The sequence below is a fragment of the Coregonus lavaretus genome (genome assembly GCF_964263955.1).
Source record: "Coregonus lavaretus genome assembly, contig: HAP1_SCAFFOLD_846, whole genome shotgun sequence".
In the NCBI taxonomy this organism is placed as follows: Eukaryota; Metazoa; Chordata; class Actinopteri; order Salmoniformes; family Salmonidae; genus Coregonus; species Coregonus lavaretus.
Window position 1 is genome coordinate 172,134 of NW_028162892.1, and position 23,117 is coordinate 195,250.

Here is a 23,117-nt window from a genome sequence, read left to right on the forward strand (position 1 = left end):
CAGTCATTGGCAGCAGAGAACTGGAAGGAATGGCGGCCAAAGGAGGTGTTGGCTTTGGGAATGACCAGTGAGATATACCTGCTGGAGCGCAGACTACGGGTGGGTGCTGCTATGGTGACCAATGAGCTAAGATAAGGCGGGGATTTGCCTAGCAGTGATTTATAGATGGCCTGGAGCCAGTGGGTTTGACGACGAACATGTAGTGAGGACCAGCCAACAAGAGCGTACAGGTCACAGTGGTGGGTAGTGTATGGGGCTTTGGAGACAAAACGGATGGCACTGTGATAGACTACATCCAATTTGCTGAGTAGAGTGTTGGAGGCTATTTTGTAAATGACATCGCCGAAGTCAAGGATCGGTAGGATAGTCAGTTTTACGAGGGCATGTTTGGCAGCATGAGTAAAGGAGGCTTTGTTGCGAAATAGGAAGCCGATTCTAGATTTAACTTTGGATTGGAGATTCTTAATGTGAGTCTGGAAGTTGAGTTTACAGTCTAACCAGACACCTAGGTATTTGTAGTTGTCCACATACTCTAGGTCAGACCCGTCGAGAGTGGTGATTCTAGTCGGGTGGGCGGGTGCCAGCAGCGTTCGATTGAAAAGCATGCATTTAGTTTTACTAGTGTTTAAGAGCAGTTGGAGGCTACTGAAGGATTGTTGTATGGCATTGAAGCTCGTTTGGAGGTTTGTTAACACAGTGTCCAATGAAGGGCCAGATGTATACAAAATGGTGTCGTCTGCGTAGAGGTGGATCTGAGAGTCACCAGCAGCAAGAGCGACATCATTGATATACACGGAGAAAAGTGTCGGCCCAAGAATTGAACCCTGTGGCACCCCCATAGAGACTGCCATAGGTCCAGACAACAGGCCCTCCGATTTGACACACTGAACTCTATCTGAGAAGTAGTTGGTGAACCAGGCGAGGCAGTCATTTGAGAAACCAAGGCTATTTAGTCTGCCAATAAGAATGCGGTGGTTGACAGAGTCGAAAGCCTTGGCCAGGTCGATGAAGACGGCTGCACAGTACTGTCTATTATCGATCGCGGTTATAATATCGTTTAGGACCTTGAGCGTGGCTGAAGTGCACCCGTGACCAGCTCGGAAACCGGATTGCATAGCGGAGAAGGTACGGTGGTATTCGAAATGGTCGATGATCTGTTTGTTAACTTGGCTTTCGAAAGGCAGGGCAGGATGGATATAGGTCTGTAGCAATTTGGATCTAGAGTGTCACCCCCTTTGAAGAGGGGGATGACCGCGGCAGCTTTCCAATCTCTGGGGATCTCAGACGTTATGAAAGAGAGGTTGAACAGACTAGTAATAGGGGTAGCGACAATTTCGGCGGCTAGTTTTAGAAAGAAAGGGTCCAGATTGTCTAGCCCAGCTGATTTGTAGGGGTCCAGATTTTGCAGCGCTTTCAAAACATCAGCTGTCTGAATTTGTGTGAAGGAGAAGCGGGGGGGGCATGGGCAAGTTGCAGCAGAGGGTGCAGAGTTGGTGGCCGGGTTAGTGGTAGCCAGATGGAAAGCATGGCCAGCTGTAGCAAAATGCTTGTTGAAATTCTCGATTATTGTAGATTTATCAGTGGTGATAGTGTTTCCTAGCCTCAGTGCAGTGGGCAGCTGGGAGGAAGTGCTCTTATTCTCCATGGACTTGCACATCTATCATTCCAGTGTTAATACTAATTGTAATTATTTTGCACTATAGCCTATTTTATTGCCTTACCTCCATAACTTGCTAAATTTGCACACTGTATATTATATGTATTTCTGTTGTATTTTTGACTTTGTTTTGTTTTACCCCATATGTAACTCTGTGTTGTTGTTTTTATCGCACTGCTTTGCTTTATCTTGGCCAGGTCGCAGTTGTAAATGAGAACTTGTTCTCAACTGGTTTACCTGGTTAAATAAAGGTGAAATAAAAAATAAAAAAAATAAATATATATATCGTCACGCAACGTAGCAAACGTTGAAAGGAACTGAACGCACCCCAGGTGTGACATTGCGTTACGTGTGTCTCTTTCCTTTCCCCTTGTATTTGGCGACCTCTAGCGCATGAGAAGAGAACGGCAGGCAATACCTGAAATATCATGCAGGTGGCACCAAATAACGTAGTAATGTCAAGTAGGGGGCGGGACCAATGCTCTGATTGGGTCAACTCGAGTCCCTCAAAAGCTGGCAAAACATAGCTGCTAATTAGCTAGCTTTGCTAACAGCCAGTTACAGGCTAATGGGGACATGGCTTAGCGTGGTCCCCCCATTACATCGACAATCATATAGCTGTATTTTTTATTATATACATCTCATTTACGTTTTTGTATTCCTTGTAAACGTACTTGATTCATGCAAACTCTCGTGCGTTGGACTTAGCACCTCTTGACATCAACACGGCTCAGCTCAACCGGTGCAGGTACAGTAGGTCCTTTATGTTTAGCAGCGCGTTAGCTCGGTGGCTGGCTAACCCAACAGCTCTTTTGAAAATACATCGATATATCGATGTAACAAAAACGATCTATTGGCTTGCATTATAAATTATATAAATGCATGTGTGTTTTAAAGTTAATTTGATATAATTAGCTAGCAACCAGAAGCTGCAATTATCTTTACCTGTAAATGTTGGCGGCATTCAATGAAACTGAACGAGTGTAGGGGAAGATGTTCCTAGCCTGTAATTTGTCAGCCTTCAATGCTTCGGCCGTAATTTTAGGACATTTATTTATTCATCATGGCAGTGTTATTGATGATAAACATGGGAGCTTGCTAGTTAGTTGATCTAGCCATAAAATATATTCAACCGCCGTCTATATGGCCTTTATTGGCATCCAAACGTAGCGAAGTAGCTAGTTGCCTGATCAAATTGATTAGCTATCCCCCCACGATTAGCTCGCAGTTTGGGTGTTTGTTCGGATGATTGATTACTAGCTCATCAACTGCTAATCTCACAACAGTAGTCCAGCTAATAATGAGCCATTTTACGCAACGCTGTGACTAAAAAAAACACTTTTCAACCATGATCTGTAACTCTCTGAGTGTCTGTACCGTCCCAAGATATGCATGGTTTGTTGTTCCTTGCGCGAGCTGCTGATCGAAACATTATCTGCCCCTAGCGGACCGGGAGCAACATGGTAGTTCCGGACAGCGCCGGTGAGGTCCAACCAGCAGGCAATGACGGTACCGGGGGTCTAATGAAGAACTCCCAGCCGAGCTACGAGGAGGAGCAGGAGCTAGCAGGGGTGGAGTTGGAGGAGGTGCGTAAGCTCCAGGAGCTCATTCGAAGACTCGAGGTCCAGAATCAAACACTCCGCAACAGAGGAGGCAGTAAGAATCTACATCTCGGAGGAGCGACCACCACAAACAACAGTAACCTCACAACCAGTACCAACATCAATGAGAGAATCTCATCCTGCCAAGGAGTGATCAACACCAACTCCCCTCTCAGGTTGGGGAGCAGTGGAAGTTGTGGAACGGAGCTAGGCAGCAGCAGTGACTTGGAGCTGTCCCCTCCTCAGGACTGTAGTAGCAGTGAGGATATGTCCCCGCTCCCAGTAGCTAACCGGATAGAGGAGGAGGAGGATGGTGGACTGTGTGCAGGCTTTCTGACCCTGCCGTGCGGGAACGGACCGGGACAGGAGCAGACCCAGGGGCTAAGCCCAACCCCAGAGAGTCCCTCTCTGGACAGCTATGAGTCTGAGACCCTGGCGGAGAGCGATTCAGGGGTGGACCAGTTGGCTCTGGATGAGGTGGATGTTCTGGACCTAGAGGAGGACTTTGCAGAGGTGGATGGTGAGGACAGCTGGTAGGTACCATGGTGATAGGAGATGGTGAGGACAGCTGGTAGGTACCATGGTGATAGGAGATGGTAGCTGGTAGGTACCATGGTGATAGGAGATGGTGAGGACAGCTGGTAGGTACCATGGTGATAGGAGATGGTGAGGACAGCTGGTAGGTACCATGGTGATAGGAGATGGTGAGGACAGCTGGTAGGTACCATGGTGATAGGAGATGGTGAGGACAGCTGGTAGGTACCATGGTGATAGGAGATGGTGAGGACAGCTGGTAGGTACCATGGTGATAGGAGATGGTGAGGACAGCTGGTAGGTACCATGGTGATAGGAGATGGTGAGGACAGCTGGTAGGTACCATGGTGATAGGAGATGGTGAGGACAGCTGGTAGGTACCATGGTGATAGGAGATGGTGAGGACAGCTGGTAGGTACCACGGTGATAGGAGACGGAGAGAGCGAAAGGATGCATGTGAAATTCCACCCTATTTCCTATATAGCTAATGCAGTACTTTTGACCAGGGCCTGCATAGGTCTCTCATCGAAAGTAGTGCACTATATAGGGAATGGAGTGCCATTTCGGATGCAGCCAAATGTCCTCTGCACACGGTATGGAAGGTCCCGTACCTGTTTATTTGCTATGCTTCGGTCCTAAAGGGTCTTAGTCCGCCTTAGGTGTGTGCCACGTGTGCATGTCAGTATTTTAGTCTACTGTCTCTTTCTGCTGCTATACCTGCAGATTCTGCACTCTGTGCTATGTCATGAAACAACTGTTCAGATTACATTTATTCCCAGTAGATCTGCATTCCCAGTAGACACTAGACATGCATTCTGATCACTGCAGATGAAGGAGAGGAACACACGTAGAGTAATATTCACTAGTCTGCACCCCACATGTTGGAGTGGAGACATCTGTTCACCACTGTCTCCAGGGTGATGAAAGGTCCTTTAGCCAGATGAGTCATTGTGGTACTGTTCTGTTCAACCTTTCACTCCTATAAGTAGAGGCACTATGACTGCAACCTTTAGTCATACAAAAAATGTTAATTTGACCAGGGTTACGTCCCAAACGGCACCCTATTCCCTACACAGTGCACTTCTTTTGACCAGAACCCTATGGGCCCTAATGCACTATGTAGGGAATAGGGCACTATTTGGGATGCAGCCCCTAGGTTGGAGGTGGGTCTCTGCTGTGGCAGTTGACCTGGTTTCCGTGATACGTAACAACCAGAGGAAAACGTGCAGAAAATGCATGCAGGTGTTATGCAGCGGAGCTAGTAGGCTACAGCAGCCTTTAGATGGAAATATCTGAGCTCTGCTTCTGCTTTGGAAATGCTCGGCTTTGTGGGCTGTGACAGGCAGTGCCTCTGATCACTGGATCTATGTGACTAGGAGAGAGAATTAATTGGGGACAGAGAGAAAATAGGGGGTAGTGTGGAGCAAAAGGATGGAAAGTGATTGAGGGGGAGACCGAAATGGAAAGAGAGAGGGAGCATCTTGCTCTAGTCTAGAGGGAGAGGGGCACAGAGGGAGAGAGGCCAATGTTGTCGCTGGGTTAAGGGCAGCCAGCCAACCTGATTTACTCTGGGTATTGTGTGTGCGTCAGCAGCAGTAGTGTTGTCCTCCTCTGACGTGAACACCCAGAGAGGAAGGAGGAGGCTTGAGCTCAGAGCCAGAGCTAGCACCGCTGGGCCTCTCAACGTTCAAGGAGACATGGGTCCTATTCACTAGGTACCAAACCGGATAAAATGGACTGAAACGGGGAGGGACTACCTGAGCTTGTCCAATAAGAAAGGCTTGTTAGTTTTCCGTTTTTAAAGCATTTTGCTACTGTGGGCCCTAAAATACAGCCATAGGTACTAATACATAGAGCCATAGGTACTAATACATAGAGCCATAGGTACTAATACATAGAGCCATAGGTACTAATACATAGAGCCATAGGTACTAATACATAGAGCCATAGGTACTAATACATAGAGCCATAGGTACTAATACATAGAGCCATAGGTACTAATACATAGAGCCATAGGTACTAATACATAGAGCCATAGGTACTAATACATAGAGCCAAAGGTACTAATACATAGAGCTATAGGTACTAATACAGAGAGCCATAGGTACTAATACATAGAGCCATAGGTACTAATACATAGAGCCATAGGTACTAATACATAGAGCCATAGGTACTAATACATAGAGCCATAGGTACTAATACATAGAGCCATAGGTACTAATACATAGAGCCATAGGTACTAATACATAGAGCCATAGGTACTAATACATAGAGCCAAAGGTACTAATACATAGAGCTATAGGTACTAATACATAGAGCCATAGGTACTAATACATAGAGCCATAGGTACTAATACATACAGCCATAGGTACTAATACATAGAGCCATAGGTACTAATACATAGAGCCAAAGGTACTAATACATAGAGCCAAAGGTACTAATACATAGAGCCATAGGTACTAATACATAGAGCCATAGGTACTAATACATAGAGCCATAGGTACTAATACATAGAGCCAAAGGTACTAATACATAGAGCTATAGGTACTAATACATAGAGCCAAAGGTACTAATACATAGAGCCATAGGTACTAATACATAGAGCCATAGGTACTAATACATAGAGCCAAAGGTACTAATACATAGAGCTATAGGTACTAATACATAGAGCCATAGGTACTAATACATAGAGCCAAAGGTACTAATACATAGAGCCATAGGTACTAATACATAGAGCCATAGGTACTAATACATAGAGCCATAGGTACTAATACATAGAGCCATAGGTACTAATACATAGAGCCAAAGGTACTAATACATAGAGCTATAGGTACTAATACATACAGCCATAGGTACTAATACATACAGCCATAGGTACTAATACATAGAGCTATAGGTACTAATACATAGAGCCATAGGTACTAATACATACAGCCATAGGTACTAATACATACAGCCATAGGTACTAATACATAGAGCTATAGGTACTAATACATAGAGCCAAAGGTACTAATACATAGAGCTATAGGTACTAATACATAGAGCCATAGGTACTAATACATAGAGCCAAAGGTACTAATACATAGAGCTATAGGTACTAATACATAGAGCCATAGGTACTAATACATAGAGCCATAGGTACTAATACATAGAGCCAAAGGTACTAATACATAGAGCCATAGGTACTAATACATAGAGCCATAGGTACTAATACATAGAGCCATAGGTACTAATACATAGAGCCAAAGGTACTAATACATAGAGCTATAGGTACTAATACATAGAGCCATAGGTACTAATACATAGAGCCATAGGTACTAATACATAGAGCCATAGGTACTAATACATAGAGCCATAGGTACTAATACATAGAGCCATAGGTACTAATACATAGAGCCATAGGTACTAATACATAGAGCCATAGGTACTAATACATAGAGCCATAGGTACTAATACATACAGCCATAGGTACTAATACATACAGCCATAGGTACTAATACATAGAGCCATAGGTACTAATACATAGAGCCATAGCTACTAATACATAGAGCTTATTAGTGGGTTCGATCCCCGGGACCACCCATACACAAATGTATGCACGCATGACTGTAAGTCGCTTTGGATAAAAGCGTCTGCTAAATGGCATATTATTTATTTTATTATTTACTAATACATAGAGCCATAGGTACTAATACATAGAGCTATAGGTACTAATACATAGAGCTATAGGTACTAATACATAGAGCCATAGGTACTAATACATAGCCATAGGTACTAATACATAGAGCCATAGGTACTAATACATACAGCCATAGGTACTAATACATAGAGCCATAGGTACTAATACATAGAGCCATAGGTACTAATACATAGAGCCATAGGTACTAATACATAGAGCCATAGGTACTAATACATAGAGCCATAGGTACTAATACATAGAGCCATAGGTACTAATACATAGAGCCATAGGTACTAATACATAGAGCTATAGGTACTAATACATACAGCCATAGGTACTAATACATACAGCCATAGGTACTAATACATAGAGCTATAGGTACTAATACATAGAGCTATAGGTACTAATACATACAGCCTTAGGTACTAATACATACAGCCATAGGTACTAATACATAGAGCTATAGGTACTAATACATAGAGCTATAGGTACTAATACATAGAGCCATAGGTACTAATACATAGAGCCATAGGTACTAATGCATAGAGCTATAGGTACTAATACATAGAGCCATAGGTACTAATACATAGAGCTATAGGTACTAATGCATAGAGCCATAGGTACTAATGCATAGAGCCATAGGTACTAATACATAGAGCCATAGGTACTAATACATAGAGCCATAGGTACTCCAATGGCATGACTTGACTTATTGCTTCTTGGCAAAGTTCAAAAGGACACACACACACACACACAGTGACTTGTTATGTGCCCCTGTTAAACTGTGATGATCCAAGGCTGCAGTCAATGCATCATTTTCCACAGCCAGAGAAGTGGAAACAAGGCGTTAGTTGTCCTCTGTTTATCCCACATGCAGAGTGCCTAGGTTAGTCCTAGTTCAGTCACTACTCAGGGCTTCTTGTTGTCCTCTGTTTATCCCACATGCAGAGTGCCTAGGTTAGTCCTAGTTCAGTCACTACTCAGGGCTTCTTGTTGTCCTCTGTGTATCCCACATGCAGAGTGCCTAGGTTAGTCCTAGTTCAGTCACTACTCAGGGCTTCTTGTTGTCCTCTGTTTATCCCACATGCAGAGTGCCTAGGTTAGTCCTAGTTCAGTCACTACTCAGGGCTTCTTGTTGTCCTCTGTTTATCCCACATGCAGAGTGCCTAGGTTAGTCCTAGTTCAGTCACTACTCAGGGCTTCTTGTTGTCCTCTGTTTATCCCACATGCAGAGTGCCTAGGTTAGTCCTAGTTCAGTCACTACTCAGGGCTTCTTGTTGTCCTCTGTTTATCCCACATGCAGAGTGCCTAGGTTAGTCCTAGTTCAGTCACTACTCAGGGCTTCTTGTTGTCCTCTGTGTATCCCACATGCAGAGTGCCTAGGTTAGTCCTAGTTCAGTCACTACTCAGGGCTTCTTGTTGTCCTCTGTTTATCCCACATGCAGAGTGCCTAGGTTAGTCCTAGTTCAGTCACTACTCAGGGCTTCTTGTTGTCCTCTGTTTATCCCACATGCAGAGTGCCTAGGTTAGTCCTAGTTCAGTCACTACTCAGGGCTTCTTGTTGTCCTCTGTTTATCCCACATGCAGAGTGCCTAGGTTAGTCCTAGTTCAGTCACTACTCAGGGCTTCTACTACTGCTGGCAAAGTCCTGGAAGTCACTACTATATTTTGCATCATTCAAATGATCAAATGAATGTCAGCCCTGTACTGTTGTTACTGAGTTCCTGTGTCTAGTCAGGGTTCTTCTGTTGAGGAGGAGCTTGGCTTGTTTACCAGAATTTAATTAACACGATTGGATTACCTCAAAATGTTTGTAATGGCAGACTGCTAATTCCCATATAATCCATTAAAATGTAATTTTCCCTCTGTACGCCACAAGGTTCATCTAGGCCTGTGGCTTGTGTGTGTTTGCCAAGTCCAGGGTGTTGTTCTAAACCCATTATGCGTTTGTTTACCCATCCCATTTTATACAGTATTGTCCGACACAAACAGGTGCCATATTGTATTCCTGGTAGCTACTTTAGCAGCTGATCTGTGGATTAACAATCCCACTACCACATCATTAGCCAGTCTGTATTAGGTCCAGGAGGTTCCCACTACCACATCATTAGCCAGTCTGTATGAGGACCAGGAGGTTCCCACTACCACATCATTAGCCAGTCTGTATGAGGTCCAGGAGGTTCCCACTACCACATCATTAGCCAGTCTGTATTAGGTCCAGGAGGTTCCCACTACCACATCATTAGCCAGTCTGTATGAGGACAGGAGGTTCCCACTACCACATCATTAGCCAGTCTGTATGAGGTCCAGGAGGTTCCCACTACCACATCATTAGCCAGTCTGTATGAGGACAGGAGGTTCCCACTACCACATCATTAGCCCGTCTGTATGAGGACAGGAGGTTCCCACTACCACATCATTAGCCAGTCTGTATGAGGTCCAGGAGGTTCCCACTACCACATCATTAGCCCGTCTGTATGAGGCCCAGGAGGTTCCCACTACCACATCATTAGCCAGTCTGTATGAGGACAGGAGGTTCCCACTACCACATCATTAGCCAGTCTGTATGAGGACAGGAGGTTCCCACTACCACATCATTAGCCAGTCTGTATGAGGCCCAGGAGGTTCCCACTACCACATCATTAGCCAGTCTGTATTAGGTCCAGGAGGTTCCCACTACCACATCATTAGCCAGTCTGTATTAGGTCCAGGAGGTTCCCACTACCACATCATTAGCCAGTCTGTATGAGGCCCAGGAGGTTCCCACTACCACAACATTAGCCAGTCTGTATGAGGTCCAGGAGGTTCCCACTACCACATCATTAGCCAGTCTGTATGAGGACCAGGAGGTTCCCACTACCACATCATTAGCCAGTCTGTATGAGGACAGGAGGTTCCCACTACCACATCATTAGCCAGTCTGTATGAGGTCCAGGAGGTTCCCACTACCACATCATTAGCCAGTCTGTATGAGGACAGGAGGTTCCCACTACCACATCATTAGCCCGTCTGTATGAGGACAGGAGGTTCCCACTACCACATCATTAGCCAGTCTGTATGAGGTCCAGGAGGTTCCCACTACCACATCATTAGCCAGTCTGTATGAGGACAGGAGGTTCCCACTACCACATCATTAGCCCGTCTGTATGAGGACAGGAGGTTCCCACTACCACATCATTAGCCAGTCTGTATGAGGTCCAGGAGGTTCCCACTACCACATCATTAGCCCGTCTGTATGAGGCCCAGGAGGTTCACACTACCACATCATTAGCCAGTCTGTATGAGGCCCAGGAGGTTCCCACTACCACATCATTAGCCAGTCTGTATTAGGTCCAGGAGGTTCCCACTACCACATCATTAGCCAGTCTGTATTAGGTCCAGGAGGTTCCCACTACCACATCATTAGCCAGTCTGTATGAGGCCCAGGAGGTTCCCACTACCACAACATTAGCCAGTCTGTATGAGGTCCAGGAGGTTCCCACTACCACATCATTAGCCAGTCTGTATGAGGCCTAGGAGGTTCCCACTACCACATCATTAGCCAGTCTGTATGAGGTCCAGGAGGTCCCCACTACCACATCATTAGCCAGTCTGTATGAGGTCCAGGAGGTTCCCACTACCACATCATTAGCCAGTCTGTATGAGGCCCAGGAGGTTCCCACTACCACATCATTAGCCAGTCTGTATGAGGACAGGAGGTTCCCACTACCACATCATTAGCCAGTCTGTATGAGGACAGGAGGTTCCCACTACCACATCATTAGCCAGTCTGTATGAGGCCCAGGAGGTTCCCACTACCACATCATTAGCCAGTCTGTATGAGGCCCAGGAGGTTCCCACTACCACATCATTAGCCAGTCTGTATGAGGACAGGAGGTTCCCACTACCACATCATTAGCCAGTCTGTATGAGGACAGGAGGTTCCCACTACCACATCATTAGCCAGTCTGTATGAGGCCCAGGAGGTTCCCACTACCACATCATTAGCCAGTCTGTATGAGGACAGGAGGTTCCCACTACCACATCATTAGCCAGTCTGTATGAGGCCCAGGAGGTTCCCACTACCACATCATTAGCCAGTCTGTATTAGGTCCAGGAGGTTCCCACTACCACATCATTAGCCAGTCTGTATGAGGCCCAGGAGGTTCCCACTACCACATCATTAGCCAGTCTGTATGAGGACCAGGAGGTTCCCACTACCACATCATTAGCCAGTCTGTATTAGGTCCAGGAGGTTCCCACTACCACAACATTCAATAAATAATAAGCCCAGGCATGGACCCCTAAGCTGCTTTGTGCTCGATTCTAGGGCTCAGGGCTGAGTCCCAAATGGCACCCTTTTCCCTTTATAGTGCACTACTTTTGACCAGAGCCCTGTGGGTGTAGAGGACTATATAGGGTGCCATTTGGGCTGGAGGCTGCTGGGGGCTAAACTGCTTTGAGGGAACTTAGGCTGCATGTGATCCGTCATGGACCTTCTGGTACTTAAAACATTTACTGAGAGCTTTGTTTTGTGTGCAGATGATGGCGTGCCTACTGGTATTTCTATCTATGTAAAACAAATAATTACTAATGGTCCATTTACCAAATGATCTGCCCTCAGAGCCTCTTCAACTGTAGCTCTGAGGATCAAACGATCTGACCGTTAAACAGCTAGCCTAGCTAACTAGGCCTACTCGTTAGCATCAGCCACTGCTGCTCAGCTCTCCAATTGCCAGAAGTAAATCGTTCCAGGCTCAAGTTGTCTGACTTTATAGCCCTGACTGACTACTCTACCATCTGTTCTGTGTGTGAGAGAGGCATGGAGAATGTCTGTCTGTATTGTTGCTGGTCCCAGTGGGATAGAGGGCTTGTCTTTGTGTTTGTCCAATGGGAAGATGAGGCCAAGTTGATTACTCAAAAACCAGTTCGCACAGCCAGGCCTATTTGTGTGTTTCGCGCCTCAACGCATTCCCCATGTGACCCGGATCAAACGTCCTAACGGACTTGGCAGTTTGCTCTGCACGTTTTTCAAGGGGAGGGACTCCCTCAACTCAAACACTCATCGCTACATCGCTAGACTTCGCATGTACTCTAGAAACAGAATGCAGGACTATCAGGCCGATCACAGATGTTCAAGTCACACGTATTGATACCAGTTGAGCTCACCCCCTTGTCATGTGAGGTGGTGTTTGGTAGACTAGGCATGTTGTCTACAGTAGGCAAGACGTGCTGTAGAGGTGCCTATTTCAGACAACTCATGCAGTAGAAGGTAATGCATGGTGATGGCTGGGAGAGGACCGGAGGACCGTACAGTAGAGCCCTCATTAGGAGATGGGGGCCATGATACTACTGCTGCTGTGGAGGGAAGAGGTCACTGCCAGGGATGGGCTGAGCACACACAACACTGCTACTGCTGTGGACTGTGGTTATTGCCTGGGAACATGGGACAGGCTAGAATGGGCAGAACTAAATGGGTTGGGATGGAGTGAGATGGGCTGTGTGTGTGGAGTGGTGACCGTCTAGGTTTGAATAATTGGATGGGTTTAGGTCAAGAGACTGGCCTGACTGTACTGAAAGTACGGACAAGAAAGTATAATGTATCAATATCGTCCTGCTACAGTGTAGCCTACGGCTATGGCTTATGTATGCAACGAAGACATGTTGCTGTATGTTGGGTCAAGTGGAGTATTCGCTATGGCTAGCCTATTTCTAGTAGTAGATGGTTAGTGTTATGAAGGATACTGTGGTTGTGTTCCACCATGCGTAGAAGGCATGCCTCCTGCAGACATTCCCACATACTAAAAGTTATTAAATGCATACCTGGCAGGCCAGATAACTCAATTAATACTGTGTTCCCATCCCACTGTTCTGCTGTTCGCTTGGCTGCAGGCAGGCTGGATAAACAGGCTTTGCAAAATGTAAATTATCTCTGTCTCTCTCTCTCTCTCTCTCTCTATCCACCTCCTTTCTCCTCCTCTTCCCTTCATCACTCCCTGCCTCTCTCTCTCCCTCACCTCTCCACATCTCTCTCCTTCTCCCTGTTTTCTATCCTCATCTCTTTTCTCTCCACCCTCCCCCTCTCTCTCTCTCTCCCCTCCCCTCTCCTCTCCCTCCCCCTCTCTCTCTCCCCTCCCCTCTCCTCTCCCTCCTCCCCTCTCCCTCCCCCTCTCTCTCCCTCCCCCCCTCCCCTCTCCCTCCCCTCCCCTCCCCTCTCCTCTCCCTCCTCCCCTCTCCCTCCCCCTCTCTCTCCCTCCCCCCCTCCCCTCTCCCTCCCCTCTCCTCTCCCTCCTCTCTCTGCAGGTTGTATGTCTCCCCTAAGAAGCAGGTAGTTGCTGAGCCCAGGCCTGAGTCTCCTCTGAAGTGGTGTCGGAAGGTTCTGGACCACCCCACCCCAGAGACGGAGGTGGCCTGTCGTACCCTGCTCAACCGTCTCGACCAGGGTACGCACCTACCTAGTAACCTTATGATAACCTTATAACAACTCTAAAGTAACTATACTATAGTAACCTTATACTAACCATGTAATAACATGTACAATAACCTTATAGTAATCGTACAACTTTAATAATATCCATATACAACCTTTTGATAACCATAAAAAAACATAACTGTATAATAACCTTACAATAACATTATAACAACTCTATAGGACTCCTTCTACAATAACCTTGCTTCCTGCCAGTGCCCAGTAACCCTATAATAACCAACATCCTGTCCTACACCAATAACCTCATAACAAGCAATAAACTAATACAAAAAAATGGATAAACTTGCCACTGACCACCAGTGAATGCAGTCATAACACAGTATCTGAGGCAATAACCAGTTCGACCTCGTATCCAATTACCTAACATTATGACTAACTACTGTTCCCTGAAGGAGGGAAATGAGGTACAACACACTATGGGGAAATATAATCACGCCCCAAGCCGACCCCCCCCCCCCCCCCAACGGATACTAAATGACCACCCAGACCTGACCCCGCCGGATGCGGCAGTTTGGGTATTACGCACACGGCGTGCTGCCTAGTGACTGTCCCCTGTCCCAGCCGTAAGCACACTGGGCTACACGGCGTGCTGCCTAGTGACTGTCCCCTGTCCCAGCCGTAAGCACACTGGGCTACACGGCGTGCTGCCTAGTGACTGTCCCCTGTCCCAGCCGTAAGCACACTGGGCTACACGGCGTGCTGCCTAGTGACTGTCCCCTGTCCCAGCCGTAAGCACACTGGGCTACACGGCGTGCTGCCTAGTGACTGTCCCCTGTCCCAGCCGTAAACACACTGGGCTACACTGGGAGCAGTGACATCCAAGCGACAAAACCTCACAGCACAACTCTCCACAGCACAAATATCTCCTATAGTCAATCCTTTAAATGACGCCCAAGACGCTGCCAGACCCCTGGTGGAGTGGGCACATACACTGCTAGGTAACCCTTGACCCTTGCTGCTATATTCCAGGGAGAGCCCCCTGCCTCGAGCTGGTCACTACAGTTGAAGTCAGGCAACCCTGACATTTTAAAGAGTGTACAATTTTCAATGTAATGATCTCAATAGGAAAATAGTGCTTTTACACAATGTAGAAACTTAATATTCCACAAATTACTTTGTAATTTCAATGACAGGTATTCATATCAACATTTTTAGCTTTTATAATAAACTAATGTCTTTACGGTGTTAAATATTAGTTTCTAGGGCACAATGTGCTTCAAAAGTAGCTAGAATTCATATAGGCCCAATATAGGTTGCATCTCAATCAATAAAAAATATATTTTCTGGTGCTCCTAAATTTAGTGTGGTGTTCCTAACTTTTAAGTTGTGAGCACCAGTGCTAAAAGCATGATTTAGAGGTGTGTGTGAGAGAGACGGCAGCTCAGCAACCACCAGTACTTTACCACTCAGTGAGTGTTAGATCCAGCAGCACACCCCCATTCATTCATTATTTATTTGTGCGTCTACTTCCTGCAGATACTGACCTTCAACAACCGAGCCATTCACACCCAACCAGGGCCTGGCTCAATGACCACATGGTGTAGCGACTGGGCTGGCTCAGATAGTTTTATAGCACCAGAACACAGCTGTCTGTCAGGGCATGAAACTATCCACTTTAGAAGTGAAACGTTAACATGCACACCATTGTGGTACAGGAGATTACAGTCCCAGAGTTGACTTGATTGTAGAAAAGATTAAAGATGACTCCTGAACGTGCTAGATTACAAACTACCCACTGGCACAGGCAGCAGGCAAATATAGGAAGTCATTCACTAGGCTATAACCTACCCCATAGTTATGAGTCATGTTATATAAGTGTGATATTGGATAGTTTCACCCTCCTAAACTTGTGTAGTTGGGGCCCATTGGCTCAGGCTCAATGACTGAGCCAATGGCAAACAGTGAATAGCAAACAATACTGCTTCCTGGATGAAGTAAATAAACCTATAGGAACCAGTGCCTTAGGAATAATGACCTGCCATAGCCTCATTGCTACCTCTCATAGCCTATAAGGGTGATGTAGAACGGTCACACCCTGCCAAACCTGTGTTGTTGTGGCCCATTGGCTCCGGCAATGAGTCTGAATGAAGGTAGTGGCTGACAATGAAGCTGTGTGAAGTCAGTAAATAATATAGACACCAATGGGGCTGAATAGAATGAAGGTAGTGGCCAACAGTGTATTATAATAATAATAATAATAATAATATGCCATTTAGCAGACGCTTTTATCCAAAGCGACTTACAGTCATGTGTGCATACATTTTTACGTATGGGTGGTCCCGGGGATCGAACCCACTACCCTGGTGTTACAAGCGCCATGCTCTACCAATTGAGCTACAGACAATGACACTTGATGAAGTGAACATATAGAACCCATTGCCCTAGGAATAAATGCTGTGTCAAAGCCTCCATTGTATTGATATAGGACAGTAAGTTCTAAAAGATGTTTAAATTTTCCTCTGTCCTGCTTAAGACAAAACCAATGCATCTAGTCTCAACTGTCTTTTGCAACAGCTCAAAACGAACCAGCCACGGCCATTTAGAAACACTGATGAAAGTTGTAGATTCTATCTGATCAGGAATTACTTTTAAAGTTCTTGTTCACTTCAGACTCACTACCTAAAGAACCGGTAAAGGAATCCTTAGCACATACTCACTCCCACCCCAATGTGTTTTTATATTTGTCTACAAGGCACACAGATGTTGGCCAAAAAAAGTCCTAACACTCTCTAGTGAAGTAAACACTTCGCACAATACAGGCTGCCTTTAAACTGGGCCTTGACTCTGTTTATGTAACTGTGTGTCTCCTCTCCTGTCTCCTCTCCTGTCTCCTCTCCTGTCTCCTCTCCTGTGTGCCTTAGCGTCTCGCTGGAGGAACATCTACAGCAGCTCTGGTCAGATGGGGGAGGCTGGCTCCTCTGGCTCTGGCCTCCTCTCTCCTGGGTACCACAACAAATCCACTACCAAAACCCTACTAGCCAGTGGTGGCTCAGGTACACATGATATTAATACACCACATGCTTCTCTACATCCAGCTGCTCTCGCTCTCCACAGTGTTTCTTTTTGTGTTGGTGGAACTCAAGATACTACTTTATCAGATTAAAAAGAACTTGATAAGTTCTTAAATATGCACTCCAGCTATTTTGGAACTTTTCCTGTTGAAAACAATATCCCATGTATAAATACAGTAATCTGGACCACCTATAGAGATGGGCATTTTAAGTAAATCAGGTGATAAATGAGCTGAAAGGGAGACTGGAGTAGGACTTTAAAGTAACAAGTTTGTAAGGAGTGTTTTAATGTTTTCAATGTTTGTTTACAATGTTTGCTGTTATCTGCAACGTTTCTTCAAAGGGATGTTCTCCTCAACTCAACAACGTAAAGGGTCAAAGGTTGGATCTCTTCTGTATATTGGCCTACTACAGTGAAGATGCTGAATGGTATCTTGTATTATGCATTGATAATAATTTCACCAAAACTAATGGCATTTACAGGCTTGCTTTGCAGAGTGGTGTGGATATCAAATACTGTGATCCTTAGCGATACTGGGAAAACAAACATTTTAACTTCTCAGTGTGTGTGTGTGTGGCGCTATGTAAGCCAACACAATGCTTATGTTTTTATTATGAACACCGACTGTAAATAACTCTTTGCATGAAGTATGTAAATGTTTTGCTTGCTGGTGATCCCTCCTAATCCCAGATCTGTTATATAACCAAACACCCTGGATGCTGCTGTTGTTGCCTCTGTGTCAGTTTGAATGAAGGGTGTGTGGGTGTGTGTCAGACGATGGCCTAATGCCTAGTAGACGCCTCATGCTTCCAGCTGTCCTCAGCACCGTGTCTAGACTAATACAGCAGGACAGACAGGGAAGTCAGGACTTCTAAATATCTCCTCTCATAACGCAGTTACTGGTCCAGCCCTCCGTCTCTGATTTAGAGACTAATAAAGATAATTGACTACTGTATAGCTGTGGATGGATAATGTATAGTTGCATGTCCTTGGTTTTCAAGTTGTATTATAGTCCTTGTTTTTATCCCTCGAGGGGCAGTTGTGTGGGACAAACCTGTGGATGGATTCTGAAGGAGTGTGTGATCTAAATCCTGGTTGTGTTCTTGTGTTTCCAGGCTACATGAGTGTGCACTCGGCTCTGAGTTCCCAGTCTTCTATAGACAGTGAACTGAGTACCTCCGACGACTCCATCTCCATGGGTTACAAGCTACAGGACCTCACTGACGTCCAGATCATGGCCCGCCTACAGGAAGAGAGTGAGTGGTGTTGAATAATGACTGCCGTGATAATGTGTTTCAGGAAGAGAGTGAGTGGTGTTGAATAATGACTGCCTTGATAATGTGTTTCAGGAAGAGTGAGTGGTGTTGAATAATGACTGCCTTGATAATGTGTTTCAGGAAGAGTGAGTGGTGTTGAATAATGACTGCCTTGATAATGTGTTTCAGGAAGAGTGAGTGGTGTTGAATAATGACTGCCTTGATAATGTGTTTCAGGAAGAGAGTGAGTGGTGTTGAATAATGACTGCTGTGATAATGTGTTTCAGGAAGAGAGTGAGTGGTGTTGTTTAGAATTCTGTTATGAAAGTCTAAAGGGATACGTCATTGTGATTGTCAAAATGCCACAGGTAACTTATAAAGGAGACTGAGAATATGCTGACTCATTGTGGTAGTGTTTGTGATGTGTGGGTGGGTGTGTCCATGTCTTTCAGAGTTTGTCCATGTAGATACTAGATACACACTTGAGTGATAATGCTAGAGAAGCCGGTGTTTGGAGGATATATTGGCACGGGCGTTGCGCGCCAATACATCCTCTAAACACCGGTTTCTCTGGCATTATCACTTTTATACAACGGGTTACCAACATATTCAAATAATGATTGACATATTTTCATTAAACTTTATTTTGATGAATTTATTCATACAATTTCATCCTTCCACAAGATATAGTCCCGACACAAATCTAGGGTTGCTTGCTAGCCAACTACAGCTAATTTACAGTCACATCAAACAGTGCAGCCAATATAACAAAGTAGCTGCATTTGCATTTGTTTAAGCTGTTTTCTAGTGATAATTATTTGGATACATCCATAACAATGAGCTAATGAGGCGCGATTTCACCTGGCATAGAAAATGTGCTCTCTCGTCAGGACACTGTTATACGAGAGCTAGCCAACAACACCCCTAACACAATCACTGCAAACTAGCTGCACTTCGTTTCGTTTTACCTGTTTTCTATTAATAGTTATTTGTATATATCCATAAAAACTATGCTGATTCATGATTTCGACTGGCTGAGAAACGCTGCCTGCCTGTCTGTCTCAACCCGACTTCCGACACGATCATTACTATGGGACAGCTGGAAATCGAATTTAAATATTGAAACAATGTTGCAAATGTTGGCTAGACAGACAGCAAGGTTTATACAAATCTCCGCTGTTAAACTAAATGTTAGTCTAAAAGAAATGGGGGATAATATATAGATGCTTTTTATAGTGGAGATCAAGTTTATAAATTGCCTGGCTGGGCTGATGAGACAGTGGATTGCGCAGTCAGATGAAACCGAGTAAATGGGCATTTTAACGTCATAGATTTAGCTGGTGGTAACTTGTGGAATAGACACCGGCTGGAATGCGGTTTCAACCAATCAGCATTGGTTTAGACCCACCCGTTGTATAAAATACAGTAGACCCTTGTTCTTTTATGTGTCCAGGCCCTGTAACTCTCTCTCTCTGTCTCCTCTCTCTCAGGTCTGAGACAGGACTATGCCTCCAGCTCTGCCTCAGTGTCTCGTCGTAGTTCCTCTGCCTCCCTCCAGTCTTTACGTCGGGGTGGGACCTACAGCGACCAGGAGTTTGATACCTACAGCCTGGAGGATGAGGAGGATGAGTGTTGCTCTCTGCCCCAGCGACGCCTCCGCTACTCCCCCTCTCCCCTGGGCTCACCCCGCTGCCTCTCCCCCTCCACGGGCTCCCAGGGCCAGACAGAGTACAGCAGGCTGGGGGCCCCCCGGCAACGCGCTCCACGCCGATCGCTACAGGGGCCCGGGCCCGAGCTGCTAAAGTTTGTCAAGACCGAGGGTAGGTGGAGACTGGAGAGGACTGTTCATGCATCACACACAAACCGAACACATAGCAGTGTCTGTACACAGTCAAAACTACAGAGAATGATCAGTTAGATGTACTCTGTATTGTTTAAAGACATGACTTATAAATCGATTAGTTCTATAGAACAGGGTTTCCCAAACTCGGTCCTGGGGGCCCCCCCTGGGTTTTTGTCCTAGACCTACACAGCTGATTCAAATAACCAACTCATCATCAAGCTTAGGTTATTTGAATCAGCTGTGTAGTGCTAGGGCAAAAATCAAAACGTGCACCCGGGGAGGGCCCCAGGACCGACTTTGGAAGACCTTGCTATAGAACGCAGTTTCAGTTCAGTCTTTCTCCAACTCAAGCCGTGTGTGTGTGTGTGGTTCCAGAAGAGTTGAGGCACAGCATGCCTAACCTGGCCCCCCGCACCAGCCTGCGTTCCCTGGAGGCGGTCAGGAACAGCCGCAGCATGGAGGCTAACCTCCAGAGCTCTGGCAACCGCATATCCCACCTGCCCCACGCCCCCTCCTCAGGTAACCCTCACCTACACCTGGCCTATACCTTCCCCACTCTCTCAAGTGGAACCTGATACTGCCTACCCTATCCTGAGAGGTACAGAGGGAGCCTCTCTCACCTACCCTACTCCTCTCAGGTAACCCTAACCTGTTCCTCACCTGTCTCTCACCTACCCTACTCCCCTCAGGTAACCCTACCCTGTTCCTCACCTGTCTCTCACCTACCCTACTCCTCTCAGGTAACCCTACCCTACCCTACCCTACTCCTCTCAGGTAACTCTAACCTGTTCCTCACCTGTCTCTCACTTACCCTACTCCCCTCAGGTAACCCTAACCTGTTCCTCACCTGTCTCTCACTTACCCTACTCCCCTCAGGTAACCATTGTCCGTCCGTCCGTCCGTCAGCAGGTAACTCAGACCTGCCCACAACGTAACTTCCTCATCCTCCCTCCCTGGTTATACACCTCAGTTCCACTAATATTCCTCTGGGTTCAGGCATCTAGCCTACAACTCTTTGCTGCCACAATTCCTGATCTCAAGTATACAGAGAATATGTGCCCTTCTCCCTCATTTCCTGTATTGTACTGTCATCAGAGCATTGGCATATGAACATTAAATAAGGGAGAAGACCACATGTATACTTTTTGAGTGTACTACTTCGCAGTGTGTGTGAGTGTGGATAGCACTCTCTTAAACCCATCTCATCATGCCCATCGCTCTCCGCCCAGGTATGTCATCCAGTCGGATGCGAGGCAGTGGCCAGTCCCCTCTGTCCATGCGGGTCCCTGTCAAAGCCATGGGCTCCATGCCGGGGGCCCACCAGCCCTCCAGGGGCCTGCCTGTAGTCCAGAGTGAACCCAATGGAGGGGTACGGAGGATCCAGTCCCCAGGGCCTGCCAACGGGGGAGCCTACCCAGCCGGGAGAGCCTCTACTGGGGGTGGGAGGCAAGCAGCAGCCCCATCCTCCAGGGGAAGACTGGCACAGACACCTAGAAGGTGATTAATTAATTAATTGATTGATCGTTTAGAAATACACATTCTGCATTATGACTTGGGATGATTACTCAAAGTGAGTTGATAAGAGTGTGATTTTCAGTACAGTCATTTCGTTGGTTAAACGTGATTACTCCTTATCAGTGGAGGGCACAAACTGTTTGAATGGCACTCTTACAGGTATCAAGACTTATGTTATTGTTGTCTTTGTTTGTTAGGTCTATGGGGATGACTAGAATGAATGGCCCAATCTCAAATGAGTCGTGGAGAGACGGCTGCTACTGAGGCAACAAGGAAACTTCCTCCACCTCTCTCCTTTACCTTACGTTTTAGTATAAACAACACCAACATTACGTACTGACTCTGAACGTACCCCTGTAGGCAACACCAACGTACTTGCCTCTGAACGTACCGCTGTCCTCTGAACATACCTCTGTAGGCTGGACCACTGTAGATGAACAGACCTTCCCTGGCATGGAGAACCCTCACACCACGGTTCCATTGGAGACCGGGTAGAGAGTGACTGAGAGCACATACACACACCGTTCGCTCTATGGACCTAGACAGAGCTTCCAGAGTACAGAAGATGTTGTTTTTAACAAGTCGATTCCAATTCCAGTCTATATTTTATGATGATAGTTGAGAGAAGACTAAGGGTTGTTATTTGATTTGTTTGTTGTTCTGTAGATGTACAAATTATTGAAGACTTTGAATGGACTGTTTGTTCTATTGTGGGTGAAGTTGAACTCTGACTGATATGAAGGTAGGGCGGCAGGTAGCTTAGTGGTTAAGAGCATTGTGCCAGTAACCGAAAGGTCGCTGGTTCTAATCCCCGAGCCGACTAGGTGAAAAATCTGTCGATGTGCCCTTGAGCAAGGCACTTAACCCTATTTGCTCCTGTAAGTCGCTCTGGATAAGAGCGTCTGCTAAATGACCAATTATTTTTATTAATTATAAGGTGATCTCATCTGTAACTTGGGTTTTGCATGATGTTTTAGTTTTTTCTTTCCTCCAAATTAGTTGTTCTTATATAATAGCCTTATAAATAATAAGTCTGTTCTTCCAAGGAACAACCTCCATGTTGGTGTGTGTGGGAAGGTTTTTTGATTGGTTGTGATTCCCCTATAATTATAAGTGTTGTATATTTGTGTGTTGCAGAATCTGACACAACAACGCAACTGCTCTGGACCACACTGCCTTTCCATCAAGACCCCCTTAAGAAACATTTAAAAACAAACGTTATTGTTGGGATAAATTATTTGTGCCAAGGTGCATATCTGTTGCTGCAGCACTGTTGTTTCTAAAATCCAATGAAGTACTACTTGTAGTTGAGTTCATGTATGCATTGATTTACCACAGTTGTTTTTACTGCATATTGGTAGTTGAATCTGAGTGTTGGTTTTTGAATACCACTGTACTATTAAAATAAACGGTTTATGCATGAAGCAAAGGTCTTATGCCTTTTCTAAGAGACAACCAGCTATGGAGCCTCATGCGGAGTGCCTCTGAAAATCAGGAACTGTAATGAAAATGAACAATAAAACCTACCCAGAACTTGAATGTTTACTTTGT

At 45.7% G+C, this 23,117-nt stretch overlaps 1 protein-coding gene across 2 annotated transcripts; it reads left to right on the forward strand.

The window, feature by feature from the left end:
• The first annotated feature begins 2,203 nt into the window (after nucleotides 1-2,203).
• Nucleotides 2,204-23,105, forward strand: LOC311118733 (SLAIN motif-containing protein-like). Of its 2 annotated transcripts, none has more exons than XM_084193514.1 (9): nucleotides 2,204-2,405; nucleotides 3,103-3,791; nucleotides 13,754-13,893; nucleotides 16,802-16,933; nucleotides 18,068-18,208; nucleotides 19,699-20,028; nucleotides 20,427-20,570; nucleotides 21,281-21,548; nucleotides 21,764-23,105. In XM_084193514.1, exons 2-9 carry the CDS (start codon nucleotides 3,118-3,120, stop codon nucleotides 21,828-21,830), a joined length of 1,896 nt encoding a protein of 631 aa, XP_084049640.1. In that variant the 5' UTR covers nucleotides 2,204-2,405; nucleotides 3,103-3,117; the 3' UTR covers nucleotides 21,831-23,105. The 2 variants fall into 2 exon arrangements, with proteins under 2 accessions (XP_084049640.1, XP_084049641.1); XM_084193515.1 differs by having other exon boundaries at nucleotides 2,341-2,405; nucleotides 22,704-22,790.
• Nucleotides 23,106-23,117: the final 12 nt, after the last annotated feature.

What these genes read in the sequence shown, in the direction of transcription:
- LOC311118733 (XM_084193514.1), top strand. Translation starts at nt 3,118, where the DNA reads ATGGTAGTTCCGGACAGCGCCGGTGAGGTCCAACCAGCAGGCAATGAC. An exon ending in ACTAGCCAGTGGTGGCTCAG is followed by an intron (nt 16,934 to 18,067) that starts GTACACATGATA and finishes TTGTGTTTCCAG; the next exon opens with GCTACATGAGTGTGCACTCG. An exon ending in AAAGTTTGTCAAGACCGAGG is followed by an intron (nt 20,029 to 20,426) that starts GTAGGTGGAGAC and finishes GTGTGGTTCCAG; the next exon opens with AAGAGTTGAGGCACAGCATG.